Here is a 20,922-nt window from a genome sequence, read left to right on the forward strand (position 1 = left end):
ACAACTTGGAAGGACTTTATTTTTTTTGTTCTGTCCCACCTTAACCTCTTTTTTCTCAAACAGAAGGAGATGGCGTGCGTGAGCGTCTCTGAGGAATTCCATGAGTAGTTGCAGGTCATCCCAACCCCCTTCCCTCATTCCCCCACCCCCATAAACGTGTCTAATCCTGTCTGGCACATCCGTCTTCTGTACAACTTCAAGCTGGAGATTATTTGTATTGTGCCGTCATTGTGTTTGGTCGAAAGAAGCAACGTCACTCTTTGCCTGATGAGCAAACGCCATTTGTAAAGATGCTCGGGGTCTTTTACGATAAGCTACGCTCTCGTGTAGACGAGGCGACGTGCGGTGACACGCTTCTGCACCTGAAAGCCTTTGGGCCGAGTCATGTTTTTTTTTTGTTTTTTTGTCTCCTCGCAAGAATGTTCATCTTGACGACAAACTCTTTGCCCGTCATTTTCCCGTTCGTCTCGGCCTTTGATAAAGCCGTTGTCACATGCGGCGGGTTAACTCTGGGTGGTCCGCCGACCAAGCCGCCGACCGCTCCAGTCACCCTCCCCCGTTTTGCTTGGTCTCATCTCTTGCAAGTCTGTCAGCATGACCGTGCCAGTGGAAGCAGTCATTAGCCCACTCACCACATTCCAATTGCACCTGGAGGCTCCCACAAAATACTTTTGTCGTCCAGCAGAAGAGGGTAAACACTTACGGAACTTGTCACTTCTTTCAAGCATGTAGGATTGAGATTTTAAATTTTTTTAGATAATCAAATGTTTTGGTCATACGTGCTTGCCTAGTGATATACTGTTGACTGATAAGGCAAAGATAACATTTTGCAATCTGACCAAAATGACAAGCGTGACCAAAATCGGCCAATATTTTGATGGAAATATTTATTTATAGAATACATATTGGTAAATAGTCTTAAGAAAATTCACATTAATTAGGCCCTAAAAGCGTCACTCTGTCAGACTACGACACGTTCTGACTTGTATACATTTTGTCTTCTGTAGCCAGCACACGCCGTCGTAAAGCGAACGCCACATCTTCGGTGGGGTTTTCGCCTGCAACTATTTTGTCAGCTGCCGGCCACTCTAATTTTTTATTGTGCGGCTGCCCTATTCCCCAAGAGCCCCAATAGTACCTGCCCGCCCCATGAGGAAAACTTTGACCTTTCACCCTTTGTTGTGATTGGTGGAGCGGCCGTGATCAAGCACGGGCTGTTTGGCTGCTGGCATGTTAAGTGTTTTGTTCCCGTCCCCGGGGCCAAATAATGATTTGTGGAGAGTTTTGTTTTCAGTTGTTTGACCTGCGACCCCCGCAGCTATTACCGGCTCTGGATGCATCTTTGATACGCTCCTGGTGGTTGCCCCGGGCTCACTTTGAGTGATGCGCCCTTTCAGACCTCCCATCAAATAAGTGAAACTCTGAACATTAGCAACATGAAAGTTGATAGCCTTGTCTATCATGAGTAGAGCCACAAAAAATCTCTGTAGCAGCCATCGAAGGATCTAATTACATAGATGAACACAATTTTGAGCATCTGCTTTTAGCTACGGCTTTGTCGCCAATAGGTCGACGAGCGCTGACAAGAGTCGCGCTCAAGGCGGTCGGCCATTATCACCCCCTTGTGCGCAAACACCCTGCCACCACTCCAAGAATACGCTCTGGCTGTTTGCGTCCTTTCCTCAGCACGTCTGATTATCTGGAAGTGCACTTTGAGCCCATTTGTCTCGTGCAAACACTAATGCGGTCCTGACGCGACCAAATGGCCGTCGTGTTTGCTTTAATAAGTTGCGGGCGAAACACAGGTGTGTATTCCGTGCAGCTTTTATCTATCTGAGCAGTTTCTCTGTATAACCTTGGCAGAAGAATCCCGTGATGTGCGTGAACTTGAAGGCGAGCCAGCGGCTCCATGCTACATCTGGACTCGGTCCAGGTCGGAATGAACAAACACACTGGCGCTTTGTTTACAAAAGTGGAAATTTGGAGAGAGAGAAAAATGCGCCTTCTCGCGGCCATGTTTGTTTCTCGGACCCCTTGCCAATTCTCTGTCAATATCTTTTGTTTGTTGGCCCTTTCCAGGCCCGTACAAATACGAGCCTACCCAAGCAAAGTTCTTCACTTGCCAGCGGCCCAGGAAGTGAACAGGTACCAGTCAGGACAGGAACCGAGCATAAGTGGAAGGCAACATAACGGCCCTGTAGAGTCCACTCCCTTGACTTCCGCCCTCCTAATGGAAGTCGGTCAGAGGGCGGCAGGTGGCTCCTGCTGAATGACTCCGTGGAAACAAAAGAGCCAACAGTGCTCGCTTTTAGCCGCGCGGCGGCCAAGAAAGCGAGGAAACGCTTAGTATTCAGCTGCTATTGACTGGCCGCTGCGTTCACTGTTACTGTGACATTTGCGCACCAAAAGCCTCTCTGTAGCTTGGATACAAGTTTGCTTCTTATGTGCAACTCGTCTCTTGGTACTAATCCACCAAATTCAATCTGATCTGATTGGGGCCTGAAATAATGGCCCCTTTGTAAGATCAGAGGTTTCAACAATCTTATTGCTTCATCATGCCCACCCAAGTCTAACACTTTGGTTCTGTCTGGCGAGGCCAAACAGCCGTGTGTCATTTGTTTGCCATTAATGAAGGTTTGGGTTCAAGGTCATGATCCAGTAGCATGCGTCCTCTTGTTGTGAGAGTGTAACATCGATAGTTTGACTCATGACCTCATGACTCAAAACTGCTCAACGTAAATATTTTTTGTCGTGACGCAAGTTTAGGATGGCACGCCACGCTGTCTCTCATCTTTGCCGGCAGCATTGTAGCTTGCTAGCCTCCACTGCTGCTTTGTGCACCCTCCATACTGCCGGGCCCCCGCGGAGGCGGTCCTTAAAGCTCACTGGACTGTATGAACTGGCACGCGGTGAAAGACTTTTGCTCTCTCGGCCTTAAGTCAGAAAAGCAAAGCGGGCCGTCCGCTGGCCCACCCAGAACATCCTTTGCCCTCCCGGGCAAAGTACCCCACTTGGGCTTAGACAAAGTGCTGCGCCAGTCCTGCTTTTGTGTAAAAAATGTACATCCCACCAATAAACCCACATGAGAACCGCATGTGTGTGTGAGACATCCCATAAAGCCAGCCGTATTAGCTCCCTGCTAAAACACTTTTCCTTTGCTCGCCTCAGCTATAGCTTAGCAGCCGGACTCGCCAGAAGAATGTTATTATAATACTCGGTGCTTCCAAGCGTCTCTTTGTAGACACGAAATCTCAATGTAATTCCTGCTTTTACACATGGCAACCTTATGGGGCCAGGTAGCCGACTCCGGGAACGGATGGCTTTGATCATCAACCCGCTTCGAGGTTCTCATGAGCGAGCTCCATCTGAACTTGAGCGGCAGGTCAGGACCCGGCAGTAAAACCGAAGCAAGCCAAGGTCAGCGGGCGGTTAGAGCGGCAATGCCTTTTGTGACCGGCACGGTGAAAATCTGTAAAGTCGTCTCGTTTCGAATGGAAGGTTGGACTTGGGTCTCTTGAAGTGCTACAACAAGAGTTTGCGTTACAGCGCTTGTTGAAAACCTCCCGTTCTCGTCGTGCGATCCATCTGGCTCGCAGGCAGCGCCTTCTTGAGTGAGCGAGCGCATTCATGCCTGCAGTAGATGGCGAGGCTCATTTGCCGTGTGGTGAGTGGCAACAAACAACAGCGCGGGGAAATTGTTGTACAGCAAAGTACTCTGCCAAGCTTGAATGGCTCATTGCAACTTCCTCCCCACTAGATCAATTAGTCCCACAACACTGAAGCTGAGCTCAGCTATTTATGCTTTTGGCTTGTTTGCTTCCACTGCAGAAAAAAATTAAAAACTGTATTTTCCTCGTACTGCGGACCAACCTCTGAGTTGCTAATAATGCTATTAATATTAAAGGAGACAAATTACATTGGCACCTTAACTTTGGTCTTTCCCCATTTTGCTTTTCCTTCAAAAATCCTTATCACGTGACAAATACATTTTGTGACTAGCTTGTTACTTAATTTGCTCTTCCGACAGTCCCAAACGCTTACCCCACACAAAAATTGTTTCCATGGAAACAGACGGCAGACGACGTTCTATTTTCAGCAATTTCACATTTGGCCCCTGGTGCGGTTGTATCATCTCACCTCAAAGTTTTCTTTCCAGACTTCTCTTTCTATTTTAATAAACCTGATACACCGCCTTCCTTTGTCTGCCCGCGTGCTTCCATCCATGGCCCAGTTCCTGCGTTTTACACAAAGAAGCCCTCAGGATGCAAAGGCGGAATGGCAGGGCGCTGAAAGGAGCCCCGCTGTACAACGGTCATTAAAAAAAAAAACGCCATTAGGAATCAATTTCATGCAGCGCTAATGGAGTCAAGATGCCCCCCTCACCCCCCACCCCCTCCTTGTCTCGTGGGCGGCTGCAATTGTTGGGCAGCAAATGAGCTGCTAATGAACAACAAATGTCCCGACAAATGACCACCTGGACGATATCTTGGCGGACGTTTGAGCTAGCGCTCAGGCGGTCACCTGCGGAGCTGCACAGGCGAGAACGTAGACACGGTGGGGGTCGAGATGTCTGTCTACCTTGGCCAGACCCTGACTGCTGACGATGCAAACATGGCTATAAAAATATGGTGGATGCGTGGACTGTGCAGCACATCTCTTGATGGCAATCTAGTGGCTCGGGAGGAAGCTGCGAAATCCCTTTGGCACACTCTTGTAATTGCATTAGCCACGATAGAGGCGTGATTGTGCACAACAGCTGAGCAGTGTCAAGTCTCCGTCCGAACAGACAAGCCTTTGATTATTAGAAATCTCTCTGCGCAGCCTCCAAAACCAAAAGTATATTTTTAAAGCCCGTGTTCCTCAGCTGACTGTGTGGAAATGGCGGTTATTTTTGGATTGCGCCGCACTGAACATTTCCTGTGTGGACAAGCGCAGCGGCAATGCGCTCTGTTTTGGGACCGTGGGCCAATGAGACCAAGCGTGTCTTTAGCGGGTGTCCCGCTCTGTGCTGGCATTGGAATAGATGACATCACCTGGAAAAGGAAAATCGTTGCATTTTTACACAAGACATGCCCCAAATGAGAGTAGCAAATGGCGTCTCATGTGGCCATTGTAGCCAATCGAGCGGACACATTTGTGGCCATTATGTAACCGCAGAGTCCTTCAATCTTGGTCACGGTTATTTCTTATTTACCGTGTCCTCACATCTCATTGGCCCTATCATTTGCTCCCGCTTTATTATTTGCATTTTCATCACAGTCCTGAGACGACCCCCCCCCCCCCCCCCCCTGAAAGGAGGCCCAGTTTCAGTACAAAATGTAGGGGGACTGCCCCCGCCTCCCCTCACGGTTCCTGCTCCCGGCTGAGGCAAGGCAATCGGCGAGGCCTCATTGGTTGTGTGCTTCGGTGTGTGTGATTGTGTGCAGCGGGCTAACGTCAGAGCGGCTCACCATCACCACTCGTTGTGTAGTCCGTCCGCTCTCCCCGGTGCCTCCTGACGCTTCATTAGCCTCCAGCGAGACCATCCAGTCTCCTCCCCAAACTCTGTTTACCCCTTCGCTTCACAAAGTGTTTGGGATTCACATCACTGGCACCGATGTCCAGCAATCAGCGGGATAAATGGTTGTTGTGTGAGTGGATGCGGGGGGGGGCTTAGTTGGAGCTGAAGCCTTCCTTCGAGACACCCCTCCTCACACTGAATGGAGAACATTGATGTTTCTCCGGCCTGCTACCCCCCCAACTGGCCTGGCCCTCTTTCCTTGGATTGTCATCCCCTGAATGGCCCTTTCAGGGCTTTGGAGGCTAAAATATAAAACCTCCTTCGGGGGTGGGGGGTGTTAAAGGGACTGGACTTCTGAAAGTCTTAGTCGGACACAAATGTTTGTCCTTGACAGACTTTGGAACGTCGGTTCTTAAGCGACGTTCTGTTTTTGCGGGGGAAATAAGAATCTTTCAATATGGTTTGCTTTAGTCTGAAAATGTGTGGGGTACCTTCCAAAAATGTGTTTCAGCAATGATTTTTTTTCTATTCACCACACAAAGCCAAGTTCAGAGAAAGGAAAATATTCTTTCCATCTTTGCCTAAGATATCCTGGATTTATCTTGTAATGTTTTTCAGCATGCGTCTGTTTTATAAAGCTTAACTTTTGAACCTTGTTCCCACATGTTCATGTCTCAGAGAATCCCCACAGAAATGTACAGCTTGACTGTTTTTGTTTGTTTATTTTTTGAGAAATCCATCGATGGTGTTTTACTCAGGCCAGAGCAATCAACATATTCCTTTGGCCCCATTTTTCGACATCCTGGTAGCAAAGAACTATGTAGGATTGAGTTGAGGCGTTTCATTTAGACAAAAGTAATGCTTTGCTGTCATATTGTGGCACGTGTAGGCAATTGTGTATATTACCATAGAAATCTATTTAGAGTGGCGTTAATCCGTCAAGTCATGTCTGTCACGTAGTCTACCAAGTAAAGTTGTGTCCTAAATTCATGGTGGCTCCACATTGTGATTTCAGGCCATCCCTCAGCTGCCGTGCGCCAAAGCGCTCTACAACTACGACGGCAAGGAGCCTGGCGACCTCAAGTTCAGCAAGGGCGACGTCATCATCCTGCGCCGGCAGGTGGACGAGAACTGGTACCACGGCGAGATGGGCGGCGTGCACGGCTTCTTCCCAACCAACTTTGTGCAAGTCATCAAGCCACTGCCGCAGCCGCCGCCACAGTGCAAGGCGCTCTACGACTTTGAGCTCAAGGACAAAGAGGCCGATAAGGACTGCCTGCCGTTCGCCAAGGTATCCAAAGACTTAATTGCGTGTGTTTTTCTTTGGGATGAAGCACCCTAAAGAAATGCATGGTAATTACATTTTGTCTGGCTTCTTGATGAACGGCTGTAATTAGGCGAGGCGGGACCGAAATAAAACGAGTGCATATATAGCGAGAGCGGGCCCATTATGTGAAGACAGCAGTTGAAGTGAAAACATAACAGCAGACAACTGTGCCAGATCGTCTAATAACATGAGCAAAACAAAAATAAAATCCATTAAAAAAAGAACCACTTCAGAATCAAGTAACACATTTTCATATTCATGTTGTTCTCCAGGACGACATTCTCACTGTCATCCGCCGCGTGGACGAAAACTGGGCAGAGGGAATGCTGGGAGATAAAATTGGGATTTTCCCCATCTCATACGTGGAGGTAAGAAAAACAGGATGCGGCAGAATTAATATTTGTGTAGATCCAGGTCACCGCGTAGGTGGCTTCCTGTTCAAACACTTATTTTTAGAATTACTTTTTGACAGTTTGAGGTGGCGAGCTCAGAAATAGCAGCACACGGAGCTATTAAAAGAATTCAGTCCGATTGTTGGCATGCGAGCGCCTCACGAAACCCCGACCACCATTTCCATTTTCTCCTGCCTGCTAGTTCAACTCTGCCGCCCGGCAGCTCATCGAGCTGGACAAGCCCTCCGACCACAACGGCGAGTCGGGCGAGGGGGCCTCCTCGGGGCCCCAGAACAATGGCGGCCATCGGGACAAGAAGAACAGCAAGAAGCGACATTCCTTCACCTCTCTCACCATGTCCCACAAGCCCATGCTGGCTCCGCCCCCGCAACGCCACTCTATGGAGATCAGCGGCCCGGTACTCATCAGCTCCAGCAATCCCACTGCCGCCGCCCGCATCGGCGAGATCAGCGGTGGGCTCTCCTGCAGCGCACCTTCACAGGTAACGACACTCCTCTGCCACCATAATTGGGTATTTGTATCGTTATTTCCTGTAATGAAAGTGTCAAAGTGCTACTTTTGTCCAAATGAACCTGTTAACACAGTTCCTTGGTGCCAAGATGCCACAAGATGGCAACAAAGTAATTGGCCTGAGCATGAAAGAAAATCAGATTTTTTAATTAATCTGCCCCATGTCACATCCCCCCGCAATGCGTTTAAGAAATCTGGTTTGGTATTTCGTGCCGATGACGAATCCAGGCCAAAACATGATAAATGACATAATGCAAACAACAATCCGAGGATTCAAGCAATGCGTGGCTGCACGACTCCACTCGCCCGTGCAAAGCGTCCTCGGGCCCCCTCCGGGTCCCCGCGGAGCGTGCCAGACATGACAGCAGCTGCTTTATGGTCGGCAGCTGCCGGAGGTTTTGGACGTGGTTAGACACGCTCGCAGACGTGCCAATTTGTCTGAGGCCGCCTGCGCTGTGAATAGACCCAAGTAAGGCGGCCGGCCGGTGTCAGTTAAGGTGTTTAAAGAGCACTAAAATAATAAAGAGGAGCTGAGGAATGCGCTAATCGTTCTCTGAGTTGCAGTGAGAAAAACCCAAAACATAAACAACCCAAACTCACTCAAGTCAGAAAATAGCCATTTTGAGCAAATTCAAGAACTTCCTTGATGAGCGTCCAATGTGCTGCGGAATGTTACCTGATGCAGTTCTCAAGTCTCAAAATACCCCACCTCCACCTTACTGGTCCTTCCAGCAGGCAGACAAAGGACAACAAAGGTTGGCTACTGTCGCCCAGGGGAGGATTTTACTTTTTTGAGCCAACACGCCCGCCATCACTTCTTTTCCTCACAGTGCGGTGCTTAACGCTATCAAGCAAAATCACATCAAGTCTGGCAGGACAATGACTTGTCGAGACATTTTCGAGACGGTGGCTTCAGTTGGAGGTTCACCTTAAGAGGCGTATATGGAAGTTTATCTGTGCCATCGGATTTTGAATTCGAATTTGTAGCACTGAATTTTTTTACATCCAATTTTTAACACTGAATTTATTTTTGCATCTAAATCAGACTTTGAATTTTAAAAGCCATCGAATTTCTAGCACTGAATTTTTTTTTCCTAAGACATTTTTTTCAATGTCTCAAAAAATTCAGTGTCAAAAAATTCAATGTCTTAAAAAATTCAGTGTAAAAAAATTCGACATCTCAAAAAATTCAATGTAAAAAAATTCAATGTCTAAAAAAATTCAGTGTAAAAAAATTCGATGTCTCCAAAAATTCAGTGTAAAAATATTCAGCGCGGACATCCGGGGTAACCAAGGGAGAAGTAATCGATCCCTGTATCAAATCATCCAACGTTCAGCCAATCAAGTTACGCTCCATTGGTCATGTGACGTCGAAACAGGAACGTCGTGAAGTTCAAGTTCATTACAGTATTACAGTATTAACTGTTACTGTTACCTTTGAACTTCACGACGTTCCTGTTTCGATGTCACATGACCAATGGAGTTTAACTTGATTGGCTGAACGTTGGATGATTTGATACAGGGATCGATTACTTCTCCCTTGGTTACCCCGGATGTCCGCGCTGAATATTTTTACACTGAATTTTTGGAGACATCGAATTTTTTTACACTGAATTTTTTTAGACATTGAATTTTTTTACATTGAATTTTTTGAGATGTCGAATTTTTTTACACTGAATTTTTTAAGACATTGAATTTTTTGACACTGAATTTTTTGAGACATTGAAAAAAAAGTCTTAGGAAAAAAAAATTCAGTGCTAGAAATTCGATGGCTTTTAAAATTCAAAGTCTGATTTAGATGCAAAAAAAAATTCAGTGTTAAAAATTGGATGTAAAAAAATTCAGTGCTACAAATTCGAATTCAAAATCCGATGGCACAGATAAACTTCCATAGGCGTCCCAGCCGGCCCGGTGCACTCATGCGTGGGGAGAGCGAGCCGGCAAGCCAGCGAGCGTGCGCGCAGGCCTCAGGGAGATATTGTGCCAGCGACACTGGGGCCTTGTTACCACGACACCGCCGTGCTCTCACGAGCGCGGCCGGCCAATCGGCTGTCACGCGTGTCACCTGATCTCGGTCAGCCAATCCCAAGATTTGCGCTCGCCACCTCGGCGAGGAGCAAACTCACACAATGTGACGCCCACGGTGAAAAAGTGTCTTCTGTCATTACGCTCTACATTGTATCAGGAGAGCACAAAGTGTGTTCTAGACGCCACATCCTGCACTTTGCTAATCCTTCATTTTCAAGAGTTGTCCAATATTTGTTAACTCTACCTGTGGTGGAATTCTACCGTCATGTTTGTCGAGCCCCATTTCTCCTGTGTTTGAAAGGTACACATTTGCACAACCGGACTGATTGTGACTCCGCCCCCGAGCAGTCCCGTCACCACAGCAACGGTCTTCACGTTTCCTTCGGACACCTGCTACGCACCCATTCCGCTGGTAGGTGCAGACCTCTGACAAAGTGTGTCCACGAACATTGCAAAGCCATATCGAGAATTACGAAACTGTGATTTTGAATTGCCTATATGCAAATAGTTGTCCCTGGAGTGCCTGCCCAATATTGAAGTAAATCTTTCGTGTTCACTGTTATATAAGAGTGGAAGCCAGGACTTGCTCTTCCTTCTCAACGACCATTATGGGCTCTGAGGGGCTGGTGAGCGATGTCTGCCACCTAGTGTTAAATACTGTTACTACAACTCAACACCGCTCACAAAACATCTTCAAAAATGAATTGAGGGCAAATCCAGGGGCGGGATGCCAGTTGCCCATCCCATATTTAGCTGTTCGCAAAATCAACCCCTTTCTACAAATTTAGCCTGAGAAAAAAAAAGGGGCAATAATAGCTCTCGGCCGACACAAAAGCACACACAAACTTCCTCTGCGTGTGTGTGTGTACACGCTGGCGTGGCGAGTTAGTGAATGAGCAGGAATGCGCACACAAAAGGTGGAGCTCTCTGCTTGGCTTGGGAACCCTACGTGATGTTTTTGTACAGATGATTCCTGTAGCCCGCTGGCGGCCTAATTATCTCAGGTTCAGCGTCGCCAGTCGACCGTAACACGCTCGCACCCTCGTGCACATACCACTGGGGGCGAGGAGGTCTCACGGTTGCTCGGTTTGTTGACTTCTAAACAGGTTGTCAGCGACCTCACCGTGGTGGAGCTGCATCAACTAGGCAGCCACGTTGCGTCTGGAGACAATTAAAGGGTAAAAGGGGGATTTTGCCATCGTTGCAAGCGCCAAGAAGAGTCAGAGTTGATCCGAGTTTGTCATTTCATATGGTCCGCGTTAAAGTCTGGGACCGCTTCTACAGCTGCGCCGTCTCTTAGCAACAAACAAACAAGCAAAAAAATGGAAGGCAAAGTAGAGGTCAGCTGGACTTGCTTTGTCACTCCGACACAAACTGGGCTCCAAACTTTTTCCACTGATGGCCAGGTTATTCTTCACATTATGGTTATGAAACATGCTCAAAGCAAGCCAAGCTCAAGCCCAGGCCGGTTTCCACAAAACATCCTGCGATCGATCATCATCATTACCTTTACGCTCCTCTCTTATCGTTTCGGCAGGACGCTCTCCCACCACCGCCACCTCCTCCGCCGCAGCAATCCACCAGAGGCGCTGGGTACTCGCCGGTGGCGGGGCAAAGACCCTCCCCTAGCGTCAATGATCAAGGCAGCAGACAAAGACCCACAGTGTGAGTTGGGAAAACCGTCAGGACGCCTTCAAAAGCAGCCACCTGTTTTCATCCGTCTCGGGGGGCAGCCATTTTGTCACTTGCTACAACTGACGTGCCCTTTGAAAGAATGTCTCAAGGACTTTGTGCACATGCTTAATACCAGCGGTGATGCGTTGAGGTTCTGTGACTCAGCTTTGACTTGCAAAGCACACCCCAAGGGAGCAGGCACACTCGTGCTGTACCTATTTAGAATGAGATGCCCCTAGGCCTGGTCTCCCGCCTCCATCTGTGTCCGCTTTTGCACACACGTCCCGAGTCTCCCAGGGTTCTCATGCTGACATGTTACAGCATCCCAGCTGTGACTCCTCACCGTCCCCAATAGAGACATGACCCACAAATTCCGGGTCACACGTTTCTCGCGCAGGGTCCGCTGCATTGTGAGCAAAGACAAACTTCCTCTGCTTGCTTCTTATGGGGCGTGTCTTTGATATGTTTGCTTCGCGCCTGCAGATATGTGGCCATGTTCCCCTATGCCCCCCGCAAGGAGGACGAGCTGGAGCTCAGGAAGGGTGAGATGTTCCTGGTGCTGGAGCGCTGTCAAGACGGCTGGTTCAAGGGCACGTCCATGCACACCGGCAAGATCGGAGTGTTCCCGGGAAACTACATGAGTCCAGTCAGCAGGTAAGTCGCACTAAAACAAGTTGTGTGTTTTTCTTTTGTGAAGAAATGTCTGATGCACAGTGGGAGCTTTCAAGTGGGAGGCAATGCATCCAAAATGTTGATTTAGGCGCCATCTTGTGGCAATATAGCATCAACTCTTCAGGCTGTGTCCTAATTTAGGTTTACAGTCAATCTGTTTTTTGATAAAACAACCATTTAGTTTAATGCTAACAAATGAATGAGATCCTATTCACTCTTGTGTGCCGTGTCACACTTCTAACGTAACCTACGCCCCCCCCCCTCCCCTCAACATTTTAGGACTGCGTCGGGGAGCAACCAGTCCAAAGTGCCCATGAGCCTGTGCACGCAGGCGGGCAGAGGGATCACCATCGTAAGCCCCTCGTCAGGCCACCACGGAGCCATTGTGGCGGGCCCGGAGTCTGCCAAACACGCTTCTGCCGTGAACTCCGTCACCTCCGCCGCCACTGCTCAGTCGGCATTGCCAGTGACAGCAGCTCAGACGGCCACTGGCCAGCAGCCCAAAGTGCCGCTTAACGTCAACTCGCAGATGACGGTGAATCAGGCTCGCAATGCCGTCAGGACGGGTAGGTCTCAACCACAAGCCTGAAAGATGGAGAACTTCACATTTTATTACCAAATGTGGCTCAAACCAACTCTATTGTTTTTTGCATTCGGTAATTGTGCTTTCAGCCGCATGCCATGGTCAGGACCGGCCCACCACAGCCGTCCCAGCCATCCAGTCCGCGCCAGCCGGAACCTACCTCCCACACCTCGCTGCGTGCTCCCAGCCCTCCCCCGGCCCCGCTCAGGGCTGCGCCCGGGCGTCGGTGGCACTTGGGTGCGCCGCCGCCTCCCTCACCCCGCCCAATGTCACCGCTGCCTCCCTGGACGGTGACACCTTGAGGCCTGTGCCCGTCCTCTCCGGGAACGCTTCTGCTCTCAGTGCCGCCCTTCCATGCCGCCTGGACAAGGACATCAAGGTAGGCAATTTTTTTTTTTGCCCCCTTTTTGGGGAAATGCAACATCCAAAGATTTGCTATTTTTGGCTGTGTGTGAACGCCACAAAGTTTTTAACGTCGCCTTCCAATGGTGTCTTGTTGTTGCCACAGAGGGAAAAGAAAAGTCTTCTAAAGCTGCTGTCCAACAAGAAGAAGTCTCGTCAGTCGCCACCTTCCTCCCCCACACTGGAGTCGGAGCAGGCCGCCGCCGGAGAGTCGGGCCAAGGCACCTCGGGTCCAGAGGCCTCCCTTCCCTCTGGCTCGGATGCCGACGCCGCCATTGCCGCCTCTCCGTCTCCATCCTCCGCTTCCTCGTCGGAGCCCGCCTCTCATCGGAGGACCGCCGCTTTGGACGGAGGCGCTCCTATCGCGCCTCCTCCTCGCCAGCCGTGCTCCTCGCTGTCATCGCTGCAGCATGACGCACGGCCCATCGTCTGTGAGAGGTACCTGCTCCGTAGACTGCTTATTCCTTCAAGCTGAATCTTCTCAATCACATTTTTTTTTGGTTTTGCATCTGAATCAGGTACAGGGTGGTGGTTTCGTACCCGCCGCAGAGTGACGCCGAACTGGAGCTGAAGGAGGGCGACGTGGTGTTTGTGCACCGCAAGCGCGAGGATGGCTGGTTCAAAGGCACGCTGCAGCGCAACGGCAGGACAGGACTCTTTCCCGGAAGCTTCGTGGACAGCATCTAAGCCTCTCCCTGCACACAATCCTCTTTTTATTTTTTTTTTATTTATACCCTTAAATGTGTGCCTTGTACTGTGTATCACTTTATTGTACATAAGGACACAAACAGGATTTAGTTCCGGACAATTAGTTAATATAGATATGTTACCTTTTTTAAATTATTTCAACAAAAACTGGTCTTTTTTTTCCCCCAAGTGGTTCAAAGGGTTAAACTGGCACGTGTCCTCTCTTTTTTTTTTAAACGAGCGAGGCAGTGCATGTGCATCTCGAACATGATGCAATGTGGCATTTATTTCACTAGATGAATTTAAAAATTGAAAGTCATTAATTACACCGAAAATTCTTTTTTAATCTTCATTGACAGACTGAGCGGGATGCAACTTGTATACGGCCCGCCTTGAGACTCGGAAAAATAAATCAAGCCTCAACGGAACTGCTTTTGAATTCATCCGAAGTTCGCTTTCCTACCGTCGTGTTGGACGAGCTGTGCTGCTAATCAAACGCACCCCGACGTAGTGCTGCTGCATCGGAGTGACTCAACATTTCTGTTGCAGTAACCTCACACTCCTTAATGTGATGCCGCCACCACGACACAACAGAACATTTGTCTCGCTTTTGTGAACATGCTGGAAGTTTTTCTAATATATATTTCGAGAGAGAGAGAGAGAGAGAGAGAGAAAGAATTGTTTTGATTGATCCCATTTTGATTTTTTTTTTTTTTTTTTTATCTACTTGAATTACCGTAAGATTTATTTTGCAATCCGAGAGATTTATTTGTGTTTTTTAGTAAAATGAACTACACTCAGCAGTTAGCATTAGCAAATATTTGTTGTCCATTTTAGCTGTGCACTATTTCTGTTTGTCTTTATAATACAGTGAAACCCTGCATTTTCCTGGTTGGACTTTAGCAACTTTATGCCTCCCCCTGATAGGAAAACGTTTGCTGGACCTTTTCTAGTGTGAACAAAGTGAACCACTGTGATGATTTTGTAATTCACTTTCTTGCTGAAGGCTTCCTTGCAATACGACCAAATTGTTTTCCAAGCAGCCCTTTCTTATTTTACAAGGGACTACTAACAAGGCCACAGAGACGTAATATTACAAAGAAAAAATAAAGTCAAAATTCACATGTTGTAGACTTAATACTTTGGCTTAGCTGCACACATTCAGATCCAGAATAACTTACGCTGGCAATTCAGTCTTTTTCTACGTTTTTGAGGACGACAAAACAATTTCACAATTCTCCTGCTAAGCACTTGATACACTGTATATTTGTTGTTGTTGTTGTTTTAGTTGGTTCGGGGGGGGGGGCTTTAGTTTCACTGTCTGAAATTGAAATCACTTATGCTCTTGTGAAATTCAGAAATATTTGAGGGAATTGCACATTTTTAAGAGGCAGTTTAACAATAAAAGTTAATAGTTACCATGAGTGTGTTTGCACACGCCCTCTTGATATGATTGGGAGAACTGGGAGAACGCTGACGAGAAGGGACTGGTGAGACACACAAACACACGACACTTCTGGTAAATAGGGGTTACCATGGAGACAACTTATGCCTACCACAACGCGACTGCTTGCTGTTGTGACTTTATGCTCTGATACACTGTTGTAGTGTTGTCACTAACCGTGGGTTGCTTACTGGTTGTTTCACCAATAATACACGGAGGCAAGGATGCAGTACGAGTCGATCTTTGCTGCCCGCTCAGTCAACATCTCCCCGACTCTCAATACAGACAGACCACACAGTCGAGCACCGAGTGCTCGATTCCAATCTACCACACTTGCCTTGTTGGATCTTAACCTCCATCCATCCATTTTCTGTACCGCTTTATTCCCACGGGGGTCGGGGGCTTGCCGGAGTGGATCTTAAACTTTTCAGCTTTTTCATGACCATTTGCAGATATTGTGACATTGGTTTTAATTTGTATAGCAATCGAGATAAATGGATTGCGTTAGCATAGAAGTACGTGTATGCATTCTGACACGCTAATGCTTAATGAACCTGTTGTATCGTGGCCGTAATGACGCGCACACTCTCCAAGTTTAAAGGACGTTTAATAAGAACGGCACACACAGTACAAGCACATGTTTCTCTCTTGTACAACTTCTTCGGTCTAACATCAATCCTCAGTAGTCAACTCTAAGGCGAGTGCGCCCTCTACTGGGTAAAAGTAGAAGTATCCCATTGGCAGCAAATACGCACTGAAATAATACTTATACCAAACAACATTACCAAATCAATACACCACATCTCCCCCACATTTAAGCAAAAACAACATGTGTTATACACTCAATAAACATAAACAGAACAATTACTTAATGTAACTCAGTATGACTTTTTTTTTTCAATAACATTTTACTTTAAGGAACAAAGTCTTTGAGGTGAACAGGGGTATGTCTCTCTCTACTAGAACGTCTCAACTCTGGCTGTGGTGGTACAACCTTTTCATCCTGGGTATTGGTAGCAGGTGGTAACTCGGACACCTTCTCTGAATTAGAACTCAGTTCTAACATCGGTGGTTTATTTATTTCCGGTAGTGGAATCTTTGCAACAGTCTCTGGAAAAAATACTAAGTTTTTCTCCTTCTCCACCGTTGTCTCGAGATTGGAAAATCTTGCTCTTACTTGATCTACATGCCTTTTCACAACTAGACCAGTACCAACACTAACGGTATAGGAAAGGGGTCCTGAAGTGTTTTGGATAACACCAGGAATCCATTTCGGTCCATAGGAATAGTTCCTGATGAGTACGTCCTCTCCTGACGTAAACCCTCTCTGCTTACTCCGTGTGTCATGATTTTCTTTCTGTTTAAGTTGCTTTTGTTGCACTTTGGTTTTCAAATCCGGAACAACCAAATCCAGGGCGGACCTTAGTCTGCGTGACATCATGAGTTCGGCAGGTGATAAGCCTGTTGTTGCGTGAGGTGTGATCCGGTAGCTAAACAAGAATCTTGATAACCTTGTTTGTATTGTCCCTTCTTTCATCTTCTTCATCCCCTCTTTAAAAGTTTGAACTGCTCTCTCTGCGAGTCCATTTGAGGATGGGTGAAAAGGAGCGGATCTCACATGACTGATTCCATTTTGCTTCATGAACGCTTCAAACTCAGCACTTGTGAAGCAAGTTCCATTGTCGGACACCAGCATTTTTGGTATTCCAAAATTACTAAAGCTCTGTCTGAGTTTCTCGATGGTGACTAAGGATGTGCATGTTTTTGTAGGGTAAACATCCAACCACTTTGAATGTGCATCCACAATTACGAGAAACATTTCTCCTAGAAAAGGTCCTGCATAGTCCACATGAATCCTTGACCATGGTGATTCAGGCCATTCCCACGGGTGTAGAGGAGCAGAAGCAGGTGCTTTTTGATGTGCCTGACATTCGTGACATGCTTGAACCGTTCTCTCGACATCTTGATCCATTCCAGGCCACCACATGTATGATCTTGCCAAACCTTTCATTTTAGTCATTCCTGTGTGAGTTTGATGTAACATTTTTAACATCCTACCTCTTCCTTTGGCAGGGATGACCACTCGAGCTCCCCAGAGAACACAGCCATCTCTAACACCGAGCTCCAATTTTCTCTGGTGGAAAGCTTTCAGATTTGGATCGGTTTCTGTGGGCCACCCTTTCAGGATGTATTCATGAACTTGTGATAAAACAGTGTCTTTTGCCGTCCAGCTCTTTATCTGCTTTGCATCTATCAATGTCTCATCCAACATGTCCATCATAAGTACTTGCTCAGTACTCTCCTCTTTCCTTAACTTGACAGGAACTGGCATCCTGCTCACGGCATCTGCATTTGCATGATGTTTGCCTGGTTTGTAGACAATGTTGTATTGGTATGCACTCAACTTCACAGCCCACCGCTGCACTCTAGGTGATCCCATTTGAGGAATTGGCTTCTTCTCATTGAACAGATAAATCAATGGCTTGTGATCCGTGTAAATGGTAAAGTTCCGACCATATATATATTTATGAAACCTTTCAATCCCAAACATGACCGCAAGTCCTTCTTTATCCAACTGTGAGTATCTTGTCTCAGCAGGTTGTAAGGTACGGGACACAAATCCAATTGGTCTCTCACTTCCATTTTCCATGATATGTGATAATACTGCCCCCACTCCGTAAGGGGAAGCATCACACGCCAAAACCAACTCACGGTCAGCTGAGTAGTGTACAAGAACATCTGAAGTGTTAAGCAAGTCCTTTGCCTTTTGGAATGCCTCTTCTTGTTCTTTGTCCCATTTCCAACGAACACCATGTCTCAACAACTCATGTAAAGGTGCCAACAGGGTTGCCAGGTTTGGAAGAAACTTGTTGTAGTAGTTTAACAATCCCAAGAATGATTTCAGCCCTGAAACATTTGCTGGGGCAGGAGCATCTTTGATTGCTTTGACCTTTTGGGCAATGGGGTGTAATCCTTGTGCATCGACTTTGTAGCCCAAGTACTCCACTTCATCTTGAAGGAACGTACACTTGTTTCTCCTAAGGCGTAGTCCCGCTTCTTTCAATCTGTTTAGCACAGAGTCTAGGTTTTTTAGGTGATCAGATTGGTCCATGCCACTTACCAATATATCATCTAGATACACAGCTACTAGAGGAATCCCACATAAAAGACTCTCCATCGTTCTCTGAAATATGGCCGGGGCAGAGGCCACACCGAATGGAAGCCTGTTGTAGGTGAACAATCCCCTGTGCGTGTTCACGGTGAGGTATTTCTTGGAGTCCTCATCCATAAGTATCTGTTGATAAGCATGACTCATGTCTAACTTAGAGAACTGCTTACCCTTTGCAAGTGCATTGAACAAATCCCCCACTCTGGGTATCGGATACTGCTCAAGGGATGACACGGTGTTTACAGTTAGTTTATAATCTCCACATAATCTGACTGTGCCCACTGGTTTCAGGATAGGTACCACTGGTGCTGCCCATTCTGAGTACTTAACTGGTGTGATAATGTCTTCTTTTAACAGTCTGTCAATTTCCTCATCCACTTTTGCTCTCATGGCATAAGGAATAGACCTTGGACGGAAGAAGCGCGGAACAGCATTTCCCTTCACATGAATAGTGGCTTTGGTGCCCTTTAAAGTGCCCAGCTCCTCCTTGAAAACTTCATCATGTTTGCACAGTACTTCTCGTAAGGTCACTTTTGTTTCCACTGTTTTCTGGTCTGTGTGTATCTGATGTACTTGTCTTTCTTTGTGTCTGGCTTTTATTTCTTTCCAATTCAGCTGAATGTCCTCTAGCCAGCATCTGCCTAGTAATGAGGGACCATCTCCTTTCACAACCACTAGGGGCAGTTTAGCTCTTTGCTTTTTGTACTTGACTTGGACTTGAGCTGCTCCCACAACTTCAACTCGATCCCCAGTGTATGTCTCCAACTTGAGTCGTACTGGTTTAATACAAGGAGTCTTGTTGGTTCTCCATGTTGTCAGGAATGTCTTCTCACTCATTACTGTGAGACTGCAACCTGTGTCAATTTCAAACTGAACTCTCTTCCCATTTAGTTTCATGCTCTCTGTATACGGATCAACTTTTCTCAGGTATATGTCACTCATGCGTCCCAGCTTAAACTTTATATTTTGTAAAGGAAAGGAATCTTCTTCTGAACCATCTGTATCACTGTCCTCTGGTCGCTCTTGAACGTTATGTGACCGATAACTTGAACGAGACTGCTCCTTTTTAGCTGTAGGATTTACTACATATCTCTTTTGTTTGCTTTTATTTCTGCAGGCTCTGGCAATATGACCCACTTTTCCACATGCATGACATTTTTCTTGTTTAAACTTACATTCTGCAGCGTTGTGTTGTCCTTTGCAACGATAGCACTCTTGAACATTTCCGCACTTGAACGCACCTCGCTGCTGCGGGCCTTTGTTTACTTTGAAGCACTTCGCAGTGGCGCACGGATTCTGCAGGTCTTGCGCATTTTTAGTTGCTGTTTCTGCCGCAACGGCAATGGACAAAGCCTTCTCACACGTTAGATCTGCTTCTGCCAGGAGTCTTCTTTGAATCCGATCATCATTTATTCCACAAACGATCCTGTCTCTCAACTTTTGCTCCAAGGTGTTGCCATAATTACAGTCCTGGGCCAGCCTCCGCAGCTCCGCTACGTACTCCATCACCGACTCATTTGGTTTACGACTGCAAGAATCAAACTTGTACCTCTGGACGATTTCACTTGGCTTTGGGTCGAAGTGGTTTTTTAGTAGTGCCACCAGCTCGCCGTAAGTCTTCTCTTTTGGTTTAGTTGGACTAAGGAGATTCCGCATTAAACTGTAGGTAGATGCGCCGACAACGCTGAGGAGAATAGCTCTCTGCTTATCCCCATCATCAATCTCGTTGGCCTCAAAAAACTGATCCATTATTTCACAGTATTCTTCCCAGCTTTGATTTTTCGCATCAAACGCCGCCAGAGTGCCAATGGTCGCCATCTTCTACAAACTTTCACGGTACTTGGTACACCTCCCTTTTTAAGTCCTTGTCGTCCGAACACTCGTCCTTTCTTCAAAACTTTGTTTATCCTCGTCGCCAAAAATATGTTGTATCGTGGCCGTAATGACGCGCACACTCTCCAAGTTTAAAGGACGTTTAATAAGAACGGCACACACAGTACAAGCACATGTTTCTCTCTTGTACAACTTCTTCGGTCTAACATCAATCCTCAGTAGTCAACTCTAAGGCGAGTGCGCCCTCTACTGGGTAAAAGTAGAAGTATCCCATTGGCAGCAAATACGCACTGAAATAATACTTATACCAAACAACATTACCAAATCAATACACCACAGAACCTGTTCTTGTTTATTACAACGCATTTTGACTTCCAGCAAACCATAATTCTCTTAATGTATATAGATTTAAAAATATCGTAACTTGAAAACATTTCATTCATTTGACCAAATCATCATCATCATGCAGGTGCATAATGCAGTCAGTTAAAATCAGTTATTTTGAATAACTAAATTAATGTAATAATAAATAAAGCTAAATGTTTCAATCTTGTAAGTTAGGTTTTGTTATTCACGGACTGCATCTCCTTTAAAACCATTATTTTACTGAACTTCAAAGGTTGAGTTGATACTTCAACTTTTGTTAGTATTTTTAAATAAATAAATAATATTCAACTTGA

The 20,922-nt window shown here is 46.7% G+C and overlaps 3 protein-coding genes across 4 annotated transcripts in view; 1 reads left to right on the forward strand and 2 right to left on the reverse strand.

The window, feature by feature from the left end:
• LOC133167484 (centrosomal protein of 135 kDa-like) overlaps window positions 1-11,423 on the reverse strand; it is a 23,436-nt gene extending 12,013 nt beyond the window's left edge. The window contains exons 1-2 of one of the 2 annotated variants that reach the window (XM_061298330.1): window positions 11,286-11,423; window positions 10,833-10,939 (exon numbers count right to left, since the gene is read on the reverse strand). The gene's annotated coding sequence lies outside the window, so the exon portion shown is untranslated. The remainder of the gene's footprint in view (window positions 1-10,832; window positions 10,940-11,285) is intronic. The other variant, XM_061298329.1, reaches the window with a different exon arrangement.
• sh3rf1 (SH3 domain containing ring finger 1) overlaps window positions 1-15,220 on the forward strand; it is a 21,451-nt gene extending 6,231 nt beyond the window's left edge. The window contains exons 3-12 of the mRNA XM_061298326.1: window positions 6,516-6,791; window positions 7,100-7,195; window positions 7,422-7,721; window positions 10,080-10,190; window positions 11,316-11,443; window positions 11,936-12,106; window positions 12,404-12,690; window positions 12,797-13,086; window positions 13,216-13,547; window positions 13,628-15,220. Of these exons, the coding sequence (XP_061154310.1) occupies window positions 6,516-6,791; window positions 7,100-7,195; window positions 7,422-7,721; window positions 10,080-10,190; window positions 11,316-11,443; window positions 11,936-12,106; window positions 12,404-12,690; window positions 12,797-13,086; window positions 13,216-13,547; window positions 13,628-13,796 (2,160 nt within the window). The 3' untranslated portion in view covers window positions 13,797-15,220. The remainder of the gene's footprint in view (window positions 1-6,515; window positions 6,792-7,099; window positions 7,196-7,421; window positions 7,722-10,079; window positions 10,191-11,315; window positions 11,444-11,935; window positions 12,107-12,403; window positions 12,691-12,796; window positions 13,087-13,215; window positions 13,548-13,627) is intronic.
• LOC133167481 (uncharacterized) lies at window positions 14,561-20,575 on the reverse strand. Its single transcript, XM_061298325.1, has 2 exons — window positions 19,585-20,575; window positions 14,561-15,283 (listed from the first exon to the last, which is right to left on the reverse strand). Exons 1-2 carry the CDS (start codon window positions 20,225-20,227, stop codon window positions 15,192-15,194), a joined length of 735 nt encoding a protein of 244 aa, XP_061154309.1. The 5' UTR covers window positions 20,228-20,575; the 3' UTR covers window positions 14,561-15,191.
• Window positions 20,576-20,922: the final 347 nt, after the last annotated feature.

The sequence above is a fragment of the Syngnathus typhle genome, linkage group LG14 (assembly GCF_033458585.1).
Source record: "Syngnathus typhle isolate RoL2023-S1 ecotype Sweden linkage group LG14, RoL_Styp_1.0, whole genome shotgun sequence".
Taxonomy (NCBI): Eukaryota; Metazoa; Chordata; class Actinopteri; order Syngnathiformes; family Syngnathidae; genus Syngnathus; species Syngnathus typhle.